The sequence below is a fragment of the Mus pahari genome, chromosome 2, assembly GCF_900095145.1.
Source record: "Mus pahari chromosome 2, PAHARI_EIJ_v1.1, whole genome shotgun sequence".
NCBI classification, from domain to species: domain Eukaryota; kingdom Metazoa; phylum Chordata; class Mammalia; order Rodentia; family Muridae; genus Mus; species Mus pahari.
Window position 1 is genome coordinate 28208018 of NC_034591.1, and position 22501 is coordinate 28230518.

The 22501-nt window shown below is 38.0% G+C and overlaps 1 protein-coding gene across 1 annotated transcript; it reads right to left on the minus strand.

Moving 5' to 3' along the window:
- Window positions 1–2947: 2947 nt before the first annotated feature.
- On the minus strand, window positions 2948–20476 carry Sem1 (SEM1 26S proteasome complex subunit). The gene is made up of 3 exons (XM_021191479.1): window positions 20297–20476; window positions 5054–5147; window positions 2948–3155 (listed from the first exon to the last, which is right to left on the minus strand). The coding sequence occupies exons 1-3, from the start codon at window positions 20370–20372 to the stop codon at window positions 3113–3115; spliced, it is 213 nt and encodes a 70-aa protein (XP_021047138.1). The 5' UTR covers window positions 20373–20476; the 3' UTR covers window positions 2948–3112.
- Window positions 20477–22501: the final 2025 nt, after the last annotated feature.

Consider the following 22501-nt stretch of genomic DNA (forward strand, 5'->3'; position numbering starts at 1 on the left):
GATATAAGACCTCTATCAGATTTAGGATTGGTAAAAATCCTTTCCCAATCTGTTGGTGGCCTTTTTGTCTTGTTGACAGTGTCTTTTGCCTTACAAACTGAAACCACTTTCTAGATGACTGTGGTGTTCCATGCTTCTGTATTTACATCCAGAGGAAGAGCCTGGCTTGGTGAGGCTACTCTGAGGCAGGTTTCCTCCTTGTCAGAACATCACAGCCTTTTAGTTTCACTCGCTCAAAATTCTTTAAATTTGCCCATCCTTTACTCAGCCATTTCCAAGGGGGAAGGAGTTACCAGGACTGGCAGAAGACTGAGCAGAGCCTACCCTGACCTAAGAGGGCTGTGTTCCCTGGCCACGCGTGAAAACAGAACGGCCATCAGAAGAGGGGAACTAATTCCTAATGAAAGCAGGAGGGCCGTGGGGGCTGAGTAGACAATACTGGTGTCAGTGACACGAAGGAAGAGCTGACTGAGTTGCCAATAGGTGGGGTACATCAGAAAACAGAAGATAAGGCAGCTCTTACAACGTGGCCTTCAACATTTGGGTAGAAAAGGTGAGGCAGGCAAGACTGGGTGAAATACCATGCTTGGGAAGGATAATCAAGACTCCTTCTTCCATCTTCAAGTGAATTTGAAGATAGATGCTCATTTGCCAATGCAAAAACAAATTAGCAGACAGGTATGAGTTTAAGAGTTTTTAGGGAGAGACCATAACTGGAAACAGATCTATAATCATACATACTTACGTTCATACATTCACACTCTCATATGTACGTACACATTTTAAAAGCAACAGATGCGAGTAGAAAATACATGCATATAGAAAGGAATAAACTCAAGGTAGACTAGATTCAAGTTAGGATTTACAGCTAAGTGTTCAAGAAGACACAAGAAGCTAGGAAGTCTAAAACCAATCCCCAATGTCAAATGTCAGTTGACAACTCTGCCTAAAGCAGTGGTTCTCAACCTTCTCAATGCTGCAATCCTTTAACACAGGTTTTCATATTGTGATCCCCAACTATGATTAATTTTATTTCTACCTTGTAACTATAATTTTACTGTTATGAATTATAATGCAAATATCTGTGTTTTCCTATGGTATTGGGTGACCCCTGTGAAAGGGTCCTTGGAGCCTCAAAGTCTCACCCTACAGGCTAAGACCCACTGGCCTAAAGGGAAGGACATATCGTGGGGAAGCAGCATATGGTATGCTTTTGGAGCACAGTACAAACCAAGAGATATTATAAAAAAACAAAAAACAAATACCCAGATGGGTTAGAGGGGAGAGGTTACATGGCCCTGGAAATGGATGCTTATACACACATCTGAAGCTGATCTGCTTGAGGGTGGCAGAACAATCCCACAGAAACAAGCCCAATGGCTGTCTTTCCCCATGTAGTATGGGGTAATGTGCTGAAGTGGTTGCCTGTTCCTGGTGAGGGGTAGATACACAAGTAAGCTCAAGCCACCCAAGAGTAGGGCACCCTAAGAATCCCAGGGAGCTGTCTCCTCAGATGGGCTCTGTAAAGAGGTCATCATTATATAATGCTAAACCTTGAGCACCTTAGAGATTTGGAAAAGCACCTGAAAGGACAGTAAAACCAACAAAGACACACTAAGTGGAAAGGATATTCCCCGGAACTGTAGGATTGCCGGAAGAAAATCAGGGCATAGAACTCTCGAGTTAGTGATTGGTCACAACGCAGTAAACCCTGAGGACTCATAAAGTGTCAAGGCTAGAGCTAGCTGTTGGTTACGTTTGAGAACTAGACAGTATGTCTCTATTTGCAGAAAACCCTGCATGCTTTGGCTGCAGTTCATGGAGAAAGGAGGCTGGGGCTCAGCTGGAGACGCTCATCCTGCTGGCTAACTTGCCAGAACATGAGCTTCTGGGGAAGAACGGTGTGTGCCACCTGCACAGTACTAAAGTGACACCCAGGCAAGACATGCCCACCGGATAACAGTGGCACTACTTTTTTTTAACAGGGTATTTACTCTGTCCAGATTTTTTTTGGTTCTTTATTCCATTCCATTATTTACCAGTTCTATCAGGCAGCTGAGAATACACATCTTTATGTCCAAAATCATTTTAATATAACTTTATATTTCAGGTCACCAACTATTTTGGTGTCTGTTTACTGACTTAGGCCAGATAAAACTTATTCAGGGATAGAATACAGAAAAAAGCTAAGGCTGAGTGACATTAAGTAGCTAAAAAAAAATCCAAGACCACTTCCGAATGTCATGGTAGGTAAGTTCAAAGTGGTAGAAACTGTCAGCTCTTTCCAAATGGCAAGACCCATTTTTTTCCCTTTCAGCTTGGTTAATGTAGATATTGATATTCTATCTCTTAATGAATAATGCATTTAGGTTCATACATATTTCTAAAAACACTATATATTAGCTTCAAAGAGTCCTTTATGTACTAAACTAAATCTCCCATTCAAGACAGTAGGAATGGCAACAGTCAACAACTTCCATAAACTTGGTTGTGTGAGATGAATGTATGCAGTACCTAAGAATACACACATTGCTAAAATATCCAGGGCTCACTTCCCCAATTTCAACAGAGATATGATTCTTAGAAGTGTGACCAAAGAGCCAACAGACTCTACCAATCACTTAAGAACATTATTAATAGCTCAGAAACTAAGTAAATTACAGATATTTAAAATGATTAATATTTTAAAAACACAAGTTTTAAAGGGACTCCTTAAAAATTTCCGTAAGTGTTACAGTAAAAGAAACACAAAAGACATTGAAGTTTACTGTCATATAATAGAAACATCTTGTAAAATTGGATATGGTAATCTGATGAATCCTAACATCTGACTGATTAATATTTAAAAAATTTATTACGTGGACTTTAGTGGGACTATATAAGTTTTTTATAAATCATGAATATAAAATTTAGGAATAGAGGCAAAAGATCAAGACATCTGAACCAAAAAGATTAGATCAAAACATTTATTTACTTATTTTTTTGTTATAAAACAAAAATAAATCCAAGCAGATAATGAAATAAACATGTTCTTTAAAGTATCCCATCCTGTTTTCTCTGTCCTAGACTGTGGTAGAGTCCATGGTTAAGGTTCCTGGGACACCCCTGGATGCTATGACGTCTCCATCTTGTAGCCATGCTTCTCCAGCTCAGCGCTGCAACAAGACAAAGAAGATGAGTGTTAGCAGTTTTTCTAAGCTGCTTCTAAGACAGAATAACGAAATTAAGCTTGGATCACTAGCTTAAAACATTACAAAACAGCTTTATTTGACTTCCTAAAATGAAACCCTAAGAAGGAAATTGGGTATCAGTAATATAATAATTTAAAATTTTGTTTATCTTCTAACTACATTTTATTTTCATTAATTTTCCCATATATAAACCTACTTAGAAAATAAATGAAAGACTATTTACTATCCTCCAAGAACCTTGCAAATACTATACTATAAAGTCCTATTTCTAATGTATATTTAAATAGAATTTAAAATATTCTTTCAGATTTAATTATTTTATGTGAATGAAGTTTTGCCTACATGCACATGTGTATACTGCTTGTATGCCTATTGCCCACAGAAGTTGTGAGTCACCATGCAGGTATCAGAAATTGAGTCTGAGCCCTCAAGAACAACAAGTGTCTAAATCACTGAACCATCTTGCCAATCTCTGATGTAAGCTTTTGCTGGTCTGGCTGTTTGGGTGGAGATAAGGACTAAAATCATGCATGCAAGGTGGCCACATTACCAGTCAGCTGTATTTTTAGACATTTCAACAAAACTCTGACACTTGCAAAGTTCACATAAAATTTTATCAATTGTACAATCTTTATAACTATGTAAATATAAACATATACGGAAGTAAAGTAGTTCCTGTTCAACAAATAGTGTTGGGAAATGGTGTTGGGAAATATAAAAGCACACGTGTAAAAGTGAGTTATACTTTTACAAAAAAAAAAAAAAAAAAATCATATGCCAAAATTCATTCAAAATGAATTTAAGGCCTAATAGTAAGATCTCAGCTATATAATTCTTCCAGAAAGACACAGGGATAAATCTTCACTATCTATTTAGTAATGAGTTCTGATACCAAACGTGTAAGTAACAAAAGAATAAACTTGACCACCAAAATTTTAAATTTTGAAAATGACATAACAAAATAAGAGACAACCTAGCAGGCTATCTGACAAGGCTTTAATACCAAGAATAAACAGACCTTCCCTTCTCCCAAATGTTACACATGGTCAAGAAGTACATAAAAATTAAAATTGAAATTACAAGGAGATACAGCTTCATAGTCTTCACATACAAGATTTAAAGAAAAATAAATGAATACTAACATGTTTTATCATTGCTATTGGAAAAACTTTTCAGTGATTATAGACAAGTCTGACAGTTCTTTAAAGAAGGTAAAACAGAGAATTATCATACAACCCAGAAATGTCACCTCAAATTCCCCAAAACCTGAAAATAGGTGTTCAAATGTATGCCCTGTGTGCTCAAAGCAGCACACTATATACAGCATACAAAAAGTAAAAATGTCCCCAAACTGGCAAGCACATAAAATGTGGCATATCCTACATTAGAGAATTATTGAGTTATAAGTACTGCTATATACTACAGTATTTCTGAATTTGGGAAAGATTATGCTAAGTGGAAGAAGGACATATCTTTTACAATAGCATTTATATGAAATGTCCAGAATAGGCAAAGCAGGTGAACTTGTGTCACATACAATAAAGTAGACTACTATAACTCCAATCTCCAAAAACGAGAAATCCTAATTTCTGCTCAGTTATTAAACATTGGTTGAAAATACATGTTGACAAGATGCAGTTCATGAAAAATAGTAAATATGCTTCTATTTAACTACCTTTTTAAAAGGAATAGAAGTTGCATGCAATTTCCTGAAATATTCCTGTTTAAAAATCCAAAGGTAATATGTCTGATTTTACATAATGAAAGAATTACCCCAAAAGTTTTAAGAGGACCACTATCTATGGAAGCTGGATATTTAAAATTAATATTGAACTACAATAAAAATGTGGCTGAAAACCTACCGTAACTGATTAGAGAAGTCATCTTCTACATTGTCATCATCCCAATTATCCTCCCAGACATGTGCATCTTCATCTTCATCTAAGCCAGCCCAGTCTGAAAATGAAAAGAGATGTCTAAGTATTTCTCATAGGTTATTTCCACAAACATAAGCTTTATGTACCCCTCAACTCAAAGATAAAACAAAACAACTAACAATTTACCTAAAAAAATTGTAATCTTCCCCCACAAATCTGCAACATTTGCTCTCTTGTTCCCCTCCTCCATATATAACAGGGCAGCTGTGCACAATGAATTCAAGTTATTTTGTCAGTACACTCAAGGAAACTCAAAATCCAACATCAAGACGTTGTCAAATCCAACATCAAGACAGGATGTGGACATGGGTTCCTGGGCCTAGCTGAGGAGCTATTGGCCCCTGATAACTGCTTTGAGAGTAAGAGTCAGTTTTCTTAAGAGCCTAGAGTAAGTTGACCACACTCCAGGGGAAGGCCAAACATTCAGAATATACAGGAAGCACATACTGGACTTGATGGGTGTGGGAAAAAAGACACAAAGTTGGGTAGGGTAGGGAAGGAGGTAAATCTGGGAAGAATTTGGTGGAAAGGATGAATATGATCAAAATACATTGTATGAATTCTTCAAAGAACTAAAAAGAAACATATTCAAATTATAAGCTACCACTAATATTTAGCAAACATAAAGCAATACAAAGTTTAGAAGTTTTTTGAGAGAGGATCTCCTCCAGATCAAGAGTGGTGTGAAAGCCATCGTGTTGGAGAGTGTGGCCTTGTATTCTTCATCTTCCTGCCCCATACCCCAGGTGCTGAAATGACAGATGTGCACTGGGAAGTCCCACTTGACTTTTGATAGAAGGAAAACCTAAATATGTACAGGGGGAGGGAGAGAACATTTTGTTCCTTTTCCTCTTTCCTTTTGGCTGTGAAGGACAGGCTTCGATTTCAGCTTTACTTAGAACCAGAAAAACACCCAGTAAGTCTCTCTAGGCATTCTTACAGAGGGCAATTGTCTATTGAGGGGTTGGAGACTGCTCAGTGTGCATGCATAAAGAACTGAGTTTGGACTCAGAACCTGCAGTGGCAGATGCCTGTAATGGTGAGTTCCTGGTTCAGTGAGTGGGGATGGAATTAAGAAGAACAGAGAAAGACTGCCGACATTCAACTCTGGCCTCTGCACACCTGTGTACACATTCTGCATATATGTATATACACACTTACAAAAATAAATATCTATTGCTAAAACAATATTGACAGTACAGAAGCTCTAAGGCAATTATTCAAGCAAAGGACTAATCAATTATTTAGCTTTATACAACCAAATATTTAGTTAGTACTTCTAGGAAGCTATCTCCGAAATCTTTCTTTGTGCTTTTGAATACTAACTTATGGAATACCTGAATTAGAAACTGCATCCCTGCTTCACCCTCTACTTTTAGTATATCCTTCAGCAACAGTTCAGCAATACACTGTTGGTTTCCAAATATATCTCCACTGTTAAGGTGTATCCTTTATACCTTCTAATTCTATATGTAACTGACTCTAACTGGCCTAAAGACGGAAAAGTAGAGGAATCACCCTGAAATTTCTTCTCTATACATGCACTAAATTCTGCTTATTTAGTTCCTAAAATAATTCTAAAACTGATCTTCTATTCCTATTACCTTTAGTCTAGAATGAACATTCACACTAGACAAGGTAAGCCCCTATTGCTTAAGACACTATGTTCTTAGGGCACATGGAGCAGAGGACTTATACTGGCTGTGATCTGAGAACATTCACCTCCTGCCTGAGGAATATATTTCATAGTATCAAAAGGTGCCACGCAAGCTTTCAAAGGAAAGGGTAACCAACAGTCCTACCCAGCTATGGTGCCTATGAACCACAATGATGACCAGCCTGACACCATAGCCCTAAGCATGCACAGTTTGATGGTAAGCCAAACACTCTAGAATTGGACTTAAGGCCTGCTGAACAGGAGGGAAATCATGCTTGGTACAGGAAAATGAGCCAACTATCCAGTGCTAGTGAAACCATGGATTGTGGAGGAGAACGTGTAGCTACCACCGTACTGAAACAACATAACCAACCCCTAACTATATTCTAAGTATTTTTACATGTACCCACAGATAAGTTCTCCATATCATAGAAACTGCTTTTCAACAAATGGAGACTATTACAGAAAACCCCAACTGATCAAATACAGACAGGAAATGACTGTGTCCAGCCCCAAATCTGCAACAAAATTCCTAAGGTTCAGGGATCATTCCAGAAAAGAGGGCACAAAGACTGTAAAGCAAAGGAATAGGAGGTCTGTTGTGAGATTGTCTCTTCATAATATCAGGGTCTACATCCATGAAACCTCACAAACACAGCTAAATAGGACCTGAACAAGAATATCAATAGACATGCTAACATGGACGGGGAAAGCCCACGAGGCCGCAACACTAAAGAGCTACAGACTACTAAGGAGTGCTGAGAGCTGGACAACAGTGTCCCCAGGGAAAATGCTCCATCCCTAGTGCTAAATAGTCTTGAAAACATATGCCGTACGAGTGACAATAGACAGACGGTAGGTTGTACTTATGTATTCAGGAACACACACCACCTCCACCTCCACCACCATCACCACCACCAAAGGAGAACCTGAATTTGACAGAGAGCTGGGACAGGGAGGATTAGAAGAGAGAAACAGAAGTGGAAATGATGAATTATAATATAATCTCAAGAAAACATTAAAAATAAAAACTCCCAACCAGCCACAATATCCTTTTTCATTTGTTCCTTCTTTAGATCCTGAAAAGTTAGCCTCCAAGGGACTACCACTTTGATCACTCCCACCCCTCACATTGAATTTTAATGACACCAACTATCCTCTGATATGTATATGTATGTCCCTGAACTCCTGCTTAGGTTTACACAACTGCTATAATCCTGACTGACATACTTTACAGGTTAACACACTTGTTTTAAAATAAAATTACTTTTCCAGGTGTGGTAACACACCCCTGTAATCCCAGCACTAAAGCAGAAATAGAGGTTCATGAACTCCAAGCCAGCCTCAGCTACACAGAAAAGTCATGTATGAGAAGTATCAAAAATAGAGTTGGGGGAGGGGGACAAAAAATTTGAACATTCAAATCCACTCACAGTTTCTTCACATTTGTCATGTATGTGTCTTATTTACACAGATCTCTCTAATGGAGAAACTGTATAATGAAGAATGACCATAAGATCTTAATTTTTAATTAGCTCCTAATTTTAGACTTATATTTTGAAATGACTTAACCCTTTCATTGGTGTATATGGGGTATACATGTGAGTGTGGGAGTGCACATGCGCATGTCTGGAAGCCCACGTAACTAGGTGTTCTCCTCTGTCATTCCTCCACCTTATTAAGGCAGTGTTTCTCACACAGAGTCTGGAGATAGGCTGGCAGCCAGCAAGCCCCAGGGAGGATTCCTGTCTCTGCCCTGTCAGTTCTGGGGTTACAGGTAAAGGCGGCCATAAATAGCTTTTGCTGTGGACACTGAGAATTCAAACTCAGGTCCTCATGCTTGCACAGCAAAATAATTCTTAACCCACTGAACAACCTTCTCAGTGTCTGCTTAGAATTTTGTAAATGACCAAACATTTGATGTTGCACCAGATTTTGAACTCACTCACTACTTGACTTCTACTTCTTAACTTAATTCAAACACTATCAATTTCTTCACCATTATAAAAGCTGCCACAGCTTCTTGAAGAAATGGTTGATTTCAAATCTGTGACATGCAAACCATCAGGCAAGTTAGATTTATTTTTAATGCTAGAAGCATGTCAAAGCTCATAGAATCTTCCTGAAACCAGTAATACTGAATTAGGAAAAAACAACAACAAAACCATGTCCATTTACAACAAATACTAGATAGAAAAATAGATAACATCCTTTACAATTATATTTGTGTAAGTACAAAAAATGACAGAATTAGAAATGATCATTTTGTAAAACTTCATTGCAACTTAGTAAAAGATCACTAATTTTACTATTAAAATTATGGAATGAAAAATGGGTGGATAACAAACAGGACAGACTGCTTACTCATTATAAGGGAAAATTGGTGAGGCATAGCATTGTCACCTTAGCCAAGTACACAAACAGTATCACCACTAAGCTAGAACAATGTAACATGTACTTCTTAATGTAAGCAGTAATAGACACTCATCAACTCCGTAGGCCTCTGGATAAAGTTAATTCTGAATCTATAAGACAAAAGAGAACGTGAGACTTTCTATAACTGGTCTCTCTTCAGCAAAGGGCCCAGGAGTGGCACCACCCACAGTAGGCTGGGCCCTCCCACATCAATCATTATTCAAGGAAATGACTCAGAGGCTTGCATACATGTAGGATAAAATGGCAGAGACATCTTCTCAGATGAAGTTTCCTTTTCCAAGATGGCCCTAGTTTGTGTCAAGTTGACAAAAAACTCATCAGCACAAAAATTCACTCGTGGTAAATAGCACCTCTAGCATTTTGAGTATCACAACATGAACACCCTGGGCAATAATTAAATTATGTCTCAGTTCCTTAGGAATAACATCTACTATATCTGCCTCTGTTATTCTAAATAACAACTAGCACTAAGCACATGAACAAGGTCGAGGAACATACACAAAATCCTAATCACAAGAATAAAATCTGATCTTGTATATTTTTGTTTGCTTTCCTCCACCTTTATCCCAAGCCCAGTAATTCTTGGGTGATTTCTATGAGTTTGTCCTAACCATGAGTTTCATCTTACGAGTGGCCTATTAGAAATACGGCAAGCACAGGTTTGCAGCAGGTCCTCTGAGTGTATATTACGGCTTCAGTCTAGTAGTTTTTGGTGGGATTCCCCAGTGTGTGAGTGGGGCTTTGTTTCTTGGGCTTTCTCTTGGGCTCTTTTCCTGTTTCTTCTGTCCAGTTCCAAAGTTTGTTTTTTATTTTATCTATTTTATTTTACTTTATTATTACTCCTTAGAAGCCTGTTTGTTTTCTAATAAGAAACAGAAAAAGAATGGCTCCAGATGAGAAGGGAGGAGGGGAGGAACTGGGAAGGGAAATCATAATCAAGATATATTATTATATGTATGTATGTATACACACACACACATACACACACACACACACACACACACACAATAAAAGGAGAAGAAAAAAAGAAAAGAAAAAACAGCGATAAGGATTTCCAGTCTTATGGTTTGAATCTGAAATATTCCATGTTGGTCTTCAGCCTGTGGCACTTCTCTGAAGGCGGTAGAGCTTCTAGTAGGTAGACCTGGCTGACTGCAGTATATCACCAGGCATGCACATAAATGATAGTAATGTTTAAAGAAGCTTCATTTCGGACAGTAGATGTTTCTCTACATCACAAAATTACCAAGACCCATGTGATGGTTTTAATTTTTAATTAAAATTGAACAAAGCCTTCAAATAATCCCAGATTTGTTTACAAACATCTAATTTCTTGAATGTCAAACTTGTACTAGAACAACTGATTTTACTAATGATTGGCTGGTAATATTCCTTTCTCTTCTCCATATTCCCTCCAGTCTTACTGTACTGACTATAGTTCTATGGCCATTTAGTAATCTAACTAGTTTTTCCCCTTAAAGAAATGTTATTATTAAACCTTTCCTTATTAAAATTCAAAGGAAACTACTTCATTAAATTTCCTTACAACAAATTTAGGCTTTGTACTTGGAAGTTTTTATAAAATGCTCAAGACATGACTATTTAAAAATGACTGATATTTGGAACTAGAATGGGTCTTAAAAATCACTCTACATTACCCTTTCTGGTTTGAGAATAATCACCATTACCACAATCAAAACCAGATGAAGAAAAGGCTGCCTCACAAAAAGATATTAACTTTTTAAAACCAATCCTCCACCCCACCCCCCCAGTCTTAAAACCCTGGTTGTAAATATGCTGTTTGGCTAGAGCACAGAAACAGGAGACGTCAAATACCTGTTTGAGATACTTTTAGGAATTTTTATAATCATACCTGAGGGAGTTTAAAGTTTAAAAACAAAATTAGCCAAACAATAATTTGAACAAAGACTTCACACTAAGTTTTTTAGAAACGATGTGTGTGATGTCAGTAAACCTACAATGGAAAAATTAAACACTTACACATCAAGCCAACACTCAGCCTGAAACTTCTGACTAAACAACTTTGTGTTAAGTAAGCAGTTTCATTTGCACTGGCCCCTAAGAAGGAAATGATCATGTGTGGAAAGACGGAACTTAAAAATATAAAATAATAAAAATAAAGTACTTTTTGATACACCTTATGAAATCTTTCAAAAGCACTGCAGAACCTTAATTGTCTTCTAAAGCAATTGCCTTTTTAGAAACACGAAAATTATAGGGTTCCAAAAACTATTAATTCAAATTATTATTTGATTCAAAACGTTGACTTTAATAATGCTATTACTCGGTGTCATTCAAATGTCTCCATGATGGCTTTACTTCTTTTAACTTTGTGAGAGGGGAACACACACACACACACACACACACACACACACACACACACACACCCCTTGTTAATTTGTAACCAAATGCTTCAAAGAACCACCAACAAGAAATGTAACTGAGTTGGTTATTTGTTTTATGAAGTGTCAATTCTTAATCTGAAAAAGTAAAACTTCTTAAGTCTGTTTCTTTAAAGTGGTGTGATTTCTAATGTCTCTCATTGAATTCGAATGAGCTCTTTAAACATCCTTCCCATGCTTTAATAGGAGAGACAGTAAAGGGCAGAAATAAAATTCTTTGAAAAATAAAATGTCTCACAAAGCAAGGAAGGCAATAAATACCACAGGCAAGACTTAAGGATTCATGAAAATAGCTCTATTTCCTTGGTAATTTAAAAATGACCTTGTATGTAAGTATGTCTACCTCAGTGGTTGCACAAGCCCTGGTGCACATGTGGAGGTCAGAAGACTACTCAGGGAAGTTGGTTCTCTCCTCCCACCACAGGGTCCTAGAGATCTACAGCACACCAACAAGCTTGGCAGCAAGAGCCTCTACTCACCGAGCTAGTCACCTGGCATGCCGAATCATTGGTATTCTTATATAGCTTTTATAACTTTATCGTTCGTTGGTTACAAAGATAGAAATGCTGGATCAAATTCTTCACTAGTCTAATAAAAGTGAATATACTTTTAAATTTTAGTACCTTATCCTAAGAGTAAGTGCACTAAAGCTGATTCAGATACCTTCCAATTACTATAAATGAAGAATCTGACAGATTTCTTATCTACATCTATTTACTTGTTGTGTGAGCCTGAAGGTACCTCCTCCCACAGTGAGCATGTGGGAGTCTGAAGACAACTTGGGTGTCAGGCCTTTCCTCACCACAGAGATTCTGCAGATCAAACTCAGGCCACTGTCAGGCTTGGCAGCAAGCACCTTTAACCTGCTGTGCCATCCTGTTTAACACAAGAAATACCTTTCTTTTGAATTACAACTATTAAACTTTTTTTTTGTTTTGTTTTGTTTTTTTTGTTTTTCGAGACAGGGTTTCTCTGTGTAGCTCTGGCTGTCCTGGAACTCACTCTGTAGACTAGGCTGGCCTCGAACTCAGAAATCTGCCTGCCTCTGCCTCCTAAGTGCTGGGATTAAAGGTGAGGGCCACCACGCCCGGCCTATTAAACATTTTTAATTATTTGATAAAAGCTTTAGGAAAATTATTCTTTACTACATTCAAATGCAGATGCTGTAGAGTTGAAATTTACGTCAGTACAGTATCTACCTAGTATGACTCAAGTTATTTTAATTAATTAATTTTATTTTATTTTGCTAAGCCCTGGGTAAAAAGGCTATACCTCACAGAGCTGTTATGAACAGTAAGACTATGTGAAGCATTTAGGACTGACAATGGCAGCTAAAGTCATTTTCTCTCTGTATTCCTCAGTTAACATTTATAGGAAGCAATTAGTATACATCAAATAAATAAATCACTTGTTACATGTTAATTGTAGAAGCACTTGTAGGGTTAAGAAATACAAGTAGAATGACCCAGCACAAGGGAAGGCCTGGACCAAGTAGTGGGAGTGGGTGGGTAGGGGAACAGGGGCGGGGGGGGGGGGGAAATGGATAGGGAACTTTCGGGATAGCATTTGTAATGTAAATAAAGAAAATAATAATAAAAAAAACCCATGAAGTTATGAAAATTGTTCAATTTTCTTACTGTACATTAACATTGTAAAATAAAGCTTATGTATGACTTAGTATAATTAAAAAAAAAAAAAAAGAAAGAAATACAAGTAGAGAAACTTTCAGAATAAAGACAGTACCGAATTGGATAAAGATATTTGGTGAACTTTAAACACTTCAAAAGAAGATCATATAATTTTCACAATTTTTACTTCTCCTTTAATATTTTTATAATTCAGTTTGCAATGAGCAAAACTTAACAAGCAGGTAGCAATATTAAATACTACAAAAGTCACAGCTGCTTGTTGTATGCTCAGTCTACATAAGCACTAAAATAAAAGTTAATCAGATAGTTTCCAAAGAATTTGTGCTATCTAACATTCTGGCTTATAACTCTTATCTCCTACCTCTGTAGGGATTATTCATTTTGATTTTCATGTATCCCTAAACAATGTATCCTATGTATATACAAAGTATGCTAGTTTTATGTAGCTATACATTTCCTGTGTCTTATAATAGTATATGAATAGCTCTCTACAGAGGGGGTGAGGGATAATTCAGGCTGAATGAGGTCATGAAGGCGGGAACCTCATGATTGGAGTACAAAAAAGAGAAGGCAGCTTTCCTTGTGAGTAGGAAGGACTGCCAACACCTGTCGCACCAGACTGAATTGAAAATACAATTCTGTTGTTTAGGGCACCAGTCTATAGGATTTTCTTCTGGCAGTCCAAGCAGGCTAGCACAGTTAGAAAACCCTTTTACAACTCAAATTATCATGCATAAATCATAGACAAAGAAACTAAAGATTGGGGCTAGCAATTCAAGGAAAAATATAATAGTTAATCTCTCTCTCAAAAAAAAAAAATCAATAGAAAACAAGGGGCTAGAAGATAGCTCAGATGGGTAAAATGCCTGCAGTGTAACCACAAAGACCTGAATTTGGCTCCTCAGCACCTATGGAGAAAGCTGAGTGCTGCAGCAGGCACTTGTAGTATTGGGGAGAAAGAGAAGACCCCGAGGGTTTGCTGGACACCTAGTCTTGCCAAACTGCTGAGTTTCAGGTTCACTGAGAAACCCAGCTTCAAAATATGATAGAGAAGGTTATCCCTAGTGCTAACTTTGGGTATATATATATATATATATATATATATATATATATATATATATATATATATCACACAACTAAAAGAAAAAGAATTAAAATGACCTGAAATAAATGATAGACTGTCACTTTTCATACATCAAATTGGTAATGATGAAAACATTCAATATCTGGTGCAAGAAAGCTTAATAAACATGAAATATAAATGAAAATATGTATCAACATAACTCTTCTCAAAAGGAAATTTGAGAATATATGTTTAAATTTAAAATGCACATGGTTTTGGATGAAGTGTCCAAGGTAATGAAAGAGAACATTGCTATGAAGAGGCATCATATGTGGTCAGTGTGTCACAGCCTGGAGAGAATGAAGAAGTCATTTCTACTAGAGTGAGGAAGAGAGAGAAGAGAGAGAGAGAGAGAAGAGAGAGAGAGAGAGAGAGAGAGAGAGAGAGAGAGAGAGAGAGAGAGAGAGAGAGAGAGAGAGAGAGAGAGAGAGAAAGAGAGAGAAACTCCGCCACACAGTAGGCTAAGTCCAAAAAGGTGAGCAGAGCTTTATAGGCCAGCAGAAAAGAGGATAAACAATGGTCAACACATTTAAGATAAACAGACAATATACACTTGAGATACAGTGGCCAGGTGTGTAAGGCAAACAAACAAAAAACCACAAGGAACCTGTGGTTCTCAACTCCAAGTGGAGGAACCAGGTAGACTTGTGGTTTTATATATCCACACATACATATAACTGCAGGTTCTCTTTCTTGTTCCTTCCTCTAGGAGCAATACCACCCTAAAAGCAATGAGCATAACTAGAATAAAGATCCTGTTCTCCACTCCAACCAAAGTAGGGAAATCCAAGGTTGGCTTCCAGCATCTTGTGTTACATGGCAGCAAATGTAGAGAGAATGATGGGGACATGTTAAAAACACACAAAAACAAGCCTGGGGTTTTCCATATTCATATCAGATGGTAAGAAATAAAAATAAAATAATAATTCATTGAATTAAGAATCCATCAGCACACAGTAAGATAAATATATGAGAAATAAGTAAATAAATGCATTAATGGCTTGGGGATTAGAATCAATATTTACATGGTTTCAACAACTCTCCCTCAAAACAGCTATTGTATAGATTCAAAGTTTTACTTCTTTAAATACAATTATTTATTTATTTACTATTTTTATTTCATGGGCTGGTTTTTGCCTGCATATATGTCTGTGTGAGGATGCTAGATCTCCTGGAACTGGAGTTACAGACTGTTGTGAGCTGCCTTGTAGGTGCTGGGGATGGAACCCGTCCTTTGGAAGAACAGCTAGGGATCTTAACCACTAAGCCATCTTTCAATCTCTGAATATAATTTCTAAAAATGGACATTTGGTAGGTATCTTCTTATTTAGCAAGTAGGCTAGGTATCTTCTTTTAAAGTTTGAGTGACACAAATTTTTTATGTCATACAAGCACTATGCAACTAACTTAAATGTTGGATGGACTTGTTTATATGACTACTACAATACATTTAATAATTGTTAATGCCAAATCCCCTGTTGGTGCAAGGTAAACTAACTGGACAGTATGGAAAACAGTCAACAATGGTCCTGTCTGTCTTCTATATTTATCTAAAAACAAACAAACAAACAAAATCCTTCTAATAATTAGTACCAATGTTCAAGTTAATTTTGTTTGTTTTTTAAGACAGGGTTTCTCTGTGTACCCTTAGTTGTCCTGGAACTCTGGAACTCTGTAAGTCTGTCTGGCCTTGAACTCACTGAAATCAGTCTGCCTCTGCCTCTCTGCCTCTGCCTCTGCCTCTGCCTCTGCCTCTGCCTCTGCCTCCCAAATGCTGGGATTAAACGTGTGTGCCACCACCACCCAGCCTCAAGTTAATATTTTAATGGTATTCTTATAACAAATCTTTCCTACCACATCTATGTATAGCACATGGGTAGTGGTTTGAATGAAAACGGCCAGATAGGCTCACAGGGAATGGCATTAGGAGGTGTGGCCTTGTTGGAGTAGGTTAGGCTTTGTTGAAGGAAATTAGCACTAGAGGTGGTTTTCAAGGCTTTTGAAGCTCAAGCCTGGCCTAGCGACTCAGTCTCCTCCTTCTGCCTGCTATGGATCCAGATGTAGAACTCTCAGGTACCTCTCCAGCACCATGTCTGCCTGTACACCATCCATGCTTCCCCTATAACAATAATAGATTAAAGTCTGAACTGTAAGCCAGCACCAATGATGTCTCTTCACAGTAATAAAACCCTAACTACACATTTAAATTCCTTGGCAACCCATTCACAAAATGATGGCCATTTTTACCTCTATGAGTTACGTGACTGTGATACACTAAAGTACTCATCAGATGATCAATCAGACCTCCACAAGATGTCCTACTTTGTCAGACAGCAGTGAGAGGGCCTTAGTTACCCAGCAGAAACTAAGCAGAAACTTCAGGAGATGACTGGCCCACGGATTCAACAGACAGACTCTCAACTGTATCAAGGTCTTACCCAGGAATTTAATGGGTCAGGGTGAAGTGGTGGGGAGTATCGCACTCCTGATTTTTCGGTGTGTGTGTTTGTGTATGTATGTTTCACTGCTTATTGAAAACGTATACAATAGTTAACAGGAGAACTCTTGAAAATCCTGTTTCCAATTTCACTTAAAATATTCTAAAAAGCAAGACAATATAAACCAAGTATCTTAGCTCTGGAAAAGGAAAAAGCAAATAAACAAAAGACAAAACAATCACTGTTTCTTCCCACTTTTATCATCCACTTCTAATTGTCAGTGAAAAGAAATCAGCAATACTTTAAAATCCTTTCAATATCTGTCTGACAAGGAAAAAAGTAGTTTCAAGATTCAATTACACAACAACTTCAATTTTATAACCCACTCTGCAACCACCAACCTAACCTGCATGGATACAATTTGAAATGTTCTCACAAAGTTACTACCTGGGTCTAACACTCTTTCTGAAGGCCTCCAGAAATATATTAAAACCAGCCATACCAGAACTTTCGATTTGAATGGTTTCCTTACAAAGCCTATTCTCACTCAGCATAAACAACTAGAAATTGTGTAGAATACATTACACAAAGATTCTAAACATGATTTTGTAACAGCTCCCTCTGAATGACCATTATAGTACATACCCACCAATTAGAATAATTTTAAGGAATTGCCAATGTAACAGATTCAGACTAAACAAGGGAACTAGGGGGATAAATGGAACATTTGTTCCTTTGTACCTTCAGAGACTCATTCCAGATGTTATACTTCCCACTGAAGAAGAGCTATTCAATGAAACAATGAGGTCTCCACACAAACATTAACTTAAGGTTTCTCTTCAAAATAAAATTTATTTTTCTTTAAGATCACTAAATTGAAATCCCATCTCCAGGTTCTTAATCTGGGAGGAGCTGTAGCAACAACATTCCCGACACACTATGAAAACAATTCAATTACTTGCCAGGGACAAGCTCCACAGTGTACAGTCTATACACAATCCAGAGAGGGCCAGCCCCACTTTGGCACACTCTCAAGTAACGAGACTCTTGCAGTAAGACATCCTATAAATGGCACAGATAACTCCAGATTGGTTTAACAAGAAAATGATTCATTCACTCTAGTAGTTTGTCAATGATGTATTTTTCATAAAGGGCAATCACAAGAAAAAAATGGTTTTTTCTGAAGGGAAAGCACTTGAAAGTAAATCGGGGAACAAAAAAAAAAAAAAAAAACTTAAAAGAAAACTCAAATACTGAAAGATTCAAATTCTAAGAGGTGTTTCTAACATCTTCCCAAACAATGCAAATGCCAAGACTGGTGGTCCATGGATCACATCTCAACAGCAACAGAGAATCTATATCATGACAACACCAAAAATAAGAAAGAACATGTTTAGTCTCAAACAAAAAAAGTTCTTCTGGGTTATTTTTTTCAGGTTCTATTTCTTTCTTTTAGTTTTTAATCGAAGATTTAAATTTGTAAATATTCAGTGATTTCACCCAGAGAATTAATCTTTATATATAGCAAAAAATCTTCCTAATATGAATTAAGGCTATGTAACTGTTAACTAGACAAGAAACACACATGTAGAACAAATCTTTTAAAATGTTACTTCTCATTCTAAATATAAAGATTCCCCAACTAGGCTCTATACATTCAAACAGAAACAACAAATTTGGAAGATCAATAAATGACATTGTACTTACACTAAGTCTCTTGTGCATTCTTTTGTCTTTAGCATCTTTGCTTTTCCTTAACTTCAATGAAATGTTTAAACATACTGTAAATGTCAACACTCTCAACAGACTACTTCTCAAAATACAGGCTCTAAAGGACAAACACTATACTAAAGTTGACAAAGGGTGCTGAAAAAAATCTAGTACATCGTCAAGCTGACAGTTTCCTCTAAAAGTTTCCTTTGGTAGGTTCTCAACTATCTAGTTATTTTAAATAGAGACTTGCACTAAAGGTGAGGGTTAAAGTCTGGGTGGGTGCATTGGTCAGAAAGACCTTTTAGATTCTGAGTTGGCCACTTAATGGCAAGAATTTATCTTTGTTTATTTTTTTAACACGTGAACTCTATGGCTTCAAGATCAGATGTTGGACTCTACAATGCAAAGCAAATGTCTTAACCGTGTAGCTTGTATGTAATAAGGAGTAAGGACCATCTGAAATAAGTAGTTGGAATAAGAAATCTAACCTGCACTCCCTTAGCCAATTCTACCACAAAGCTGTTACAGGATTATTAATGAACCTGAAAACAAAACATCAGACTGAAAAAATAAATTTATTACCAAAAGGCAAACTATCCCATAGTATAGACTCCTAACTCAGAGGAAATGTATCTTCTGAATTGGTTTATGAGGTTGCATAATATACACACTAATGTTCTCTTTCACTAAAACACTACATTATACTCAGACTAAATGCTCCCGTGATGTGATTTTATGCACACTGAGATCATGGTGGGGTAACTAAGTACAATTTTTGTCAAGTGATAATTGCTTGATGCCACATATGTGTACACGACTAACCACAATTCTCTTCCTATGGTCTTCAGAAAGACACAGTCTAACTCACTTTTTAAAAACAAGGTAAAATACTTGGGAAATCTACTCAAAACAATTAGCCAACAAAGTAATGAACTTGAAAAACTAACTTGGCAAAAGAGGCCTAGCAAACAGGAGAGAACTGCTCAAGTTAAGGACTCTGGTGTAAATTATGGCGCCTCAGTTTCACCATTTCCATGCAGTGTTGACAATGGGCCTGTTTCTCGACCGTTTCAAACTTCTGTTTCCTTACGTGAATAATGGTAAGTACATTAGTATCTACTTCCTGTGTTTGTGGAAATGGACTGCGCCAATAGAAGCGAAGCACTCAACATTCCCAAGATCATAGCAGCCTCTTCAACATTAGCTAGATTATTACCTCCAATGAGAAAACTAAAGCATCCCTAGCATTGGAGTTAGTTTCGAAGGCAGGTGGTTAAGAGTTTTTATAAAGCTTGGGTTAATTCACGTGACCGTAAATGGAGAGGAACAGAAATTGAGGCAAAATCTGTAATGACTACACCACACACGACTGTATGTATCATCCTGCTTCTCGGGGCTCATTCGCGCTGCCCGGGGCAACAGTGGGACTGAGGCTGGGAAAGCGAAGGAAAGCAAGAGACTTTGTAGACGCCCAGAGTCCCGGGTTGAAGTTAAAGGGCCACAAGCTCCCTGCACCGTGGGCCCAGCTTCACCTGGTTCCTCCCGGCGCCAAACACTAGGCCGCGCCACGAAGCGACGGCTACCGGGACGCGGAACCCGAGGCCCGGGCACCCGGAGGCCGCGCCGGGATCCGCGCCGCCGGGCCCAGCTCATCCCCCGCAGACTCCGAGAGCAGGCCCGGCGCCGCCCCACCGGAGGCCCCGGGCCCAGCGCGCGGCCTGGCGGTTACCTTCCGCGGGAAACTCCTCGAACTCGTCGTCCTCTTCCAGGAGACCCAAGTCGACCGGCTGCTTCTTCTCGGACATCGCGCCGCGCCAAGCCCCAAGCCGCTCGGACCGGCCGCAAAGTTGGAAGCCTCAGTACTCGGGAGGCGCCGATCCTGCCAACGCCGGCGCGACCATAGAGACGAGAGGGGGAAGAGCTGCAGGGCAGCGCGCGGAATGCTGGGACAGCGAAGGTCCTCCCAGAGCTTCCTGCGGGTGTAGCAGGTCCTCCCGTCTTGAAACAGTAAACTGTTTTGTTTTATAGTGTGTCCGTTCGTTTTATTATTCGTGTAGTTGCCTACTTGTGAAAGATTTACAGTGTATAAAATTACTAAAGACCCTTATTTAGCTTGCAATCACGAACAGAAATCTAGAAAGATAAAGTAACATCAGTTAAGGCCCTTGACATACATTATTCCACTACTCAAACCTATGCCTTGAGCATGCTGTTAAATATCTCCACATCACAGGGAACCCGGGACCAAAGGCAGCCAGAGGCACTCATCTGCTAGACAATTCTGACTGTCCTCCAACGTTTCCATTGTGCTGTGCCCCTTGACCTTACAGTTGAGTGTGGTAGGGTTTCTGTTCTAACTAGTTGACAGGTTAATGTAAAAAAATGAACAAGTAAAAAATGATGTAGCGTTGTACTGTTGTTCAAAAGATATGATTTGGTTTCTTTTTTCTTTGTTTTAATTGTTGTGACCCATGGAAAAAGCAAGACAATGACAGATGTGAGAAAAGTTAGTGCCTAAATTAACCACACAGTAACATGTATTTGCCAGGCTAATAACCTATGTTCTATTGCATCTAAAGGGCTCTTATATGAGTTACTTAATTTCTCTTTAGTATAATTTATTTACAGCACCACAATTAAGGCTATACATATAATATGCATAGTTATAGGTGCAAGAATAACTCTATTAGAAATATGAAAATTGAAGCAAGTTTGTAAGCCCTGCTATTCAGGAAGTTGGGGCAGAAGGCATCCTTGGATACAATATGAGTGTAAAATCAGCCTGGACAACTTCGTGAAACTGTGTCCCTAAATTAAAAGTAAACAGGGGGCTAGAAATATATCCCCAATGGCTCACTACCCGGTGCCAGAGAATTAAAAAAAAAAAATTATGGATATAAATGTGAATAAGGTATGCTTTTTAAAAAGATATATCAGAAAGTATAAAGCGGAACATCTTTTGGAGAAAATACTTTATTTTATACAAACACTCTTTCCTAATTCCATTTCCATTGCTATGATAAAATACCCCAGCAAAAGAGCAGCCCAGGGGAGACAAAGCTCCTTTGGCTTATCATTCTAGGTTGTACTCCATCATCGCAGGAATGTCAAGGAAGAAACTTGAAGCCACTTTCACATTATACAGTCAAGAGCAGAGAATAAAGGTGTGCTTGCTATTTGTGTTCATCACTGTCTCTAAACTTACACAGTCCACAATCCCTTGCCTAGGGAATGGCCAGCCCATAGTGGGCAGGCCTTTTCATTCCAATTAATGTAATCAAGACAGTGAGTCATAGATATGGCTATAGAATTACCCAATAGTGATTACTTCTCACTGAAACATTCTTCCCAAGTGATTCTATGTGCCAAATTAACAATTAAAACTAATCATTATGCAATTATTAGTTCCCTGGTCATTATTTATTCTTTCTAGATCTTTAAGATTAACTCATCCTAAAGTAAAACCTGAATGCCTTAAGAAATATGGACTCTTCCTTAGTCAAGTGGACTCTGTATACTTGAAGCAAACTCTACTGGGATTTGATTCCTATTATTGCAACAAGACAACATGAGATCTACCCTATAAAGTATTTTATATTGGGAGGGATTACATCATAAATTAAAAAAATTATTAACACTTTAAGAATTTCAAACAATGTATTTTGATCATTTGGTCAATTCCAAGTCCTTTTCCTGACTCCTCAAAGAAGGATTCCACCTCACTCCCCAACTTTGTGTCATCCTTTTCATTTTAAGAACTCCTCACCTTCAGTTTGCACTGTCTGAATCCCCCTGGATGTAGGGCCATCCATTGTTGATTATGAAGAAGCGAAACCTTCAACAAAAACTGACTCTCCTTGCCCCAGGCCCATAGTTTCTCAGTTTGAAATGCTTCCCCTTCCAACTGATGTCGACAGATTGGTTCTCAAGAGGG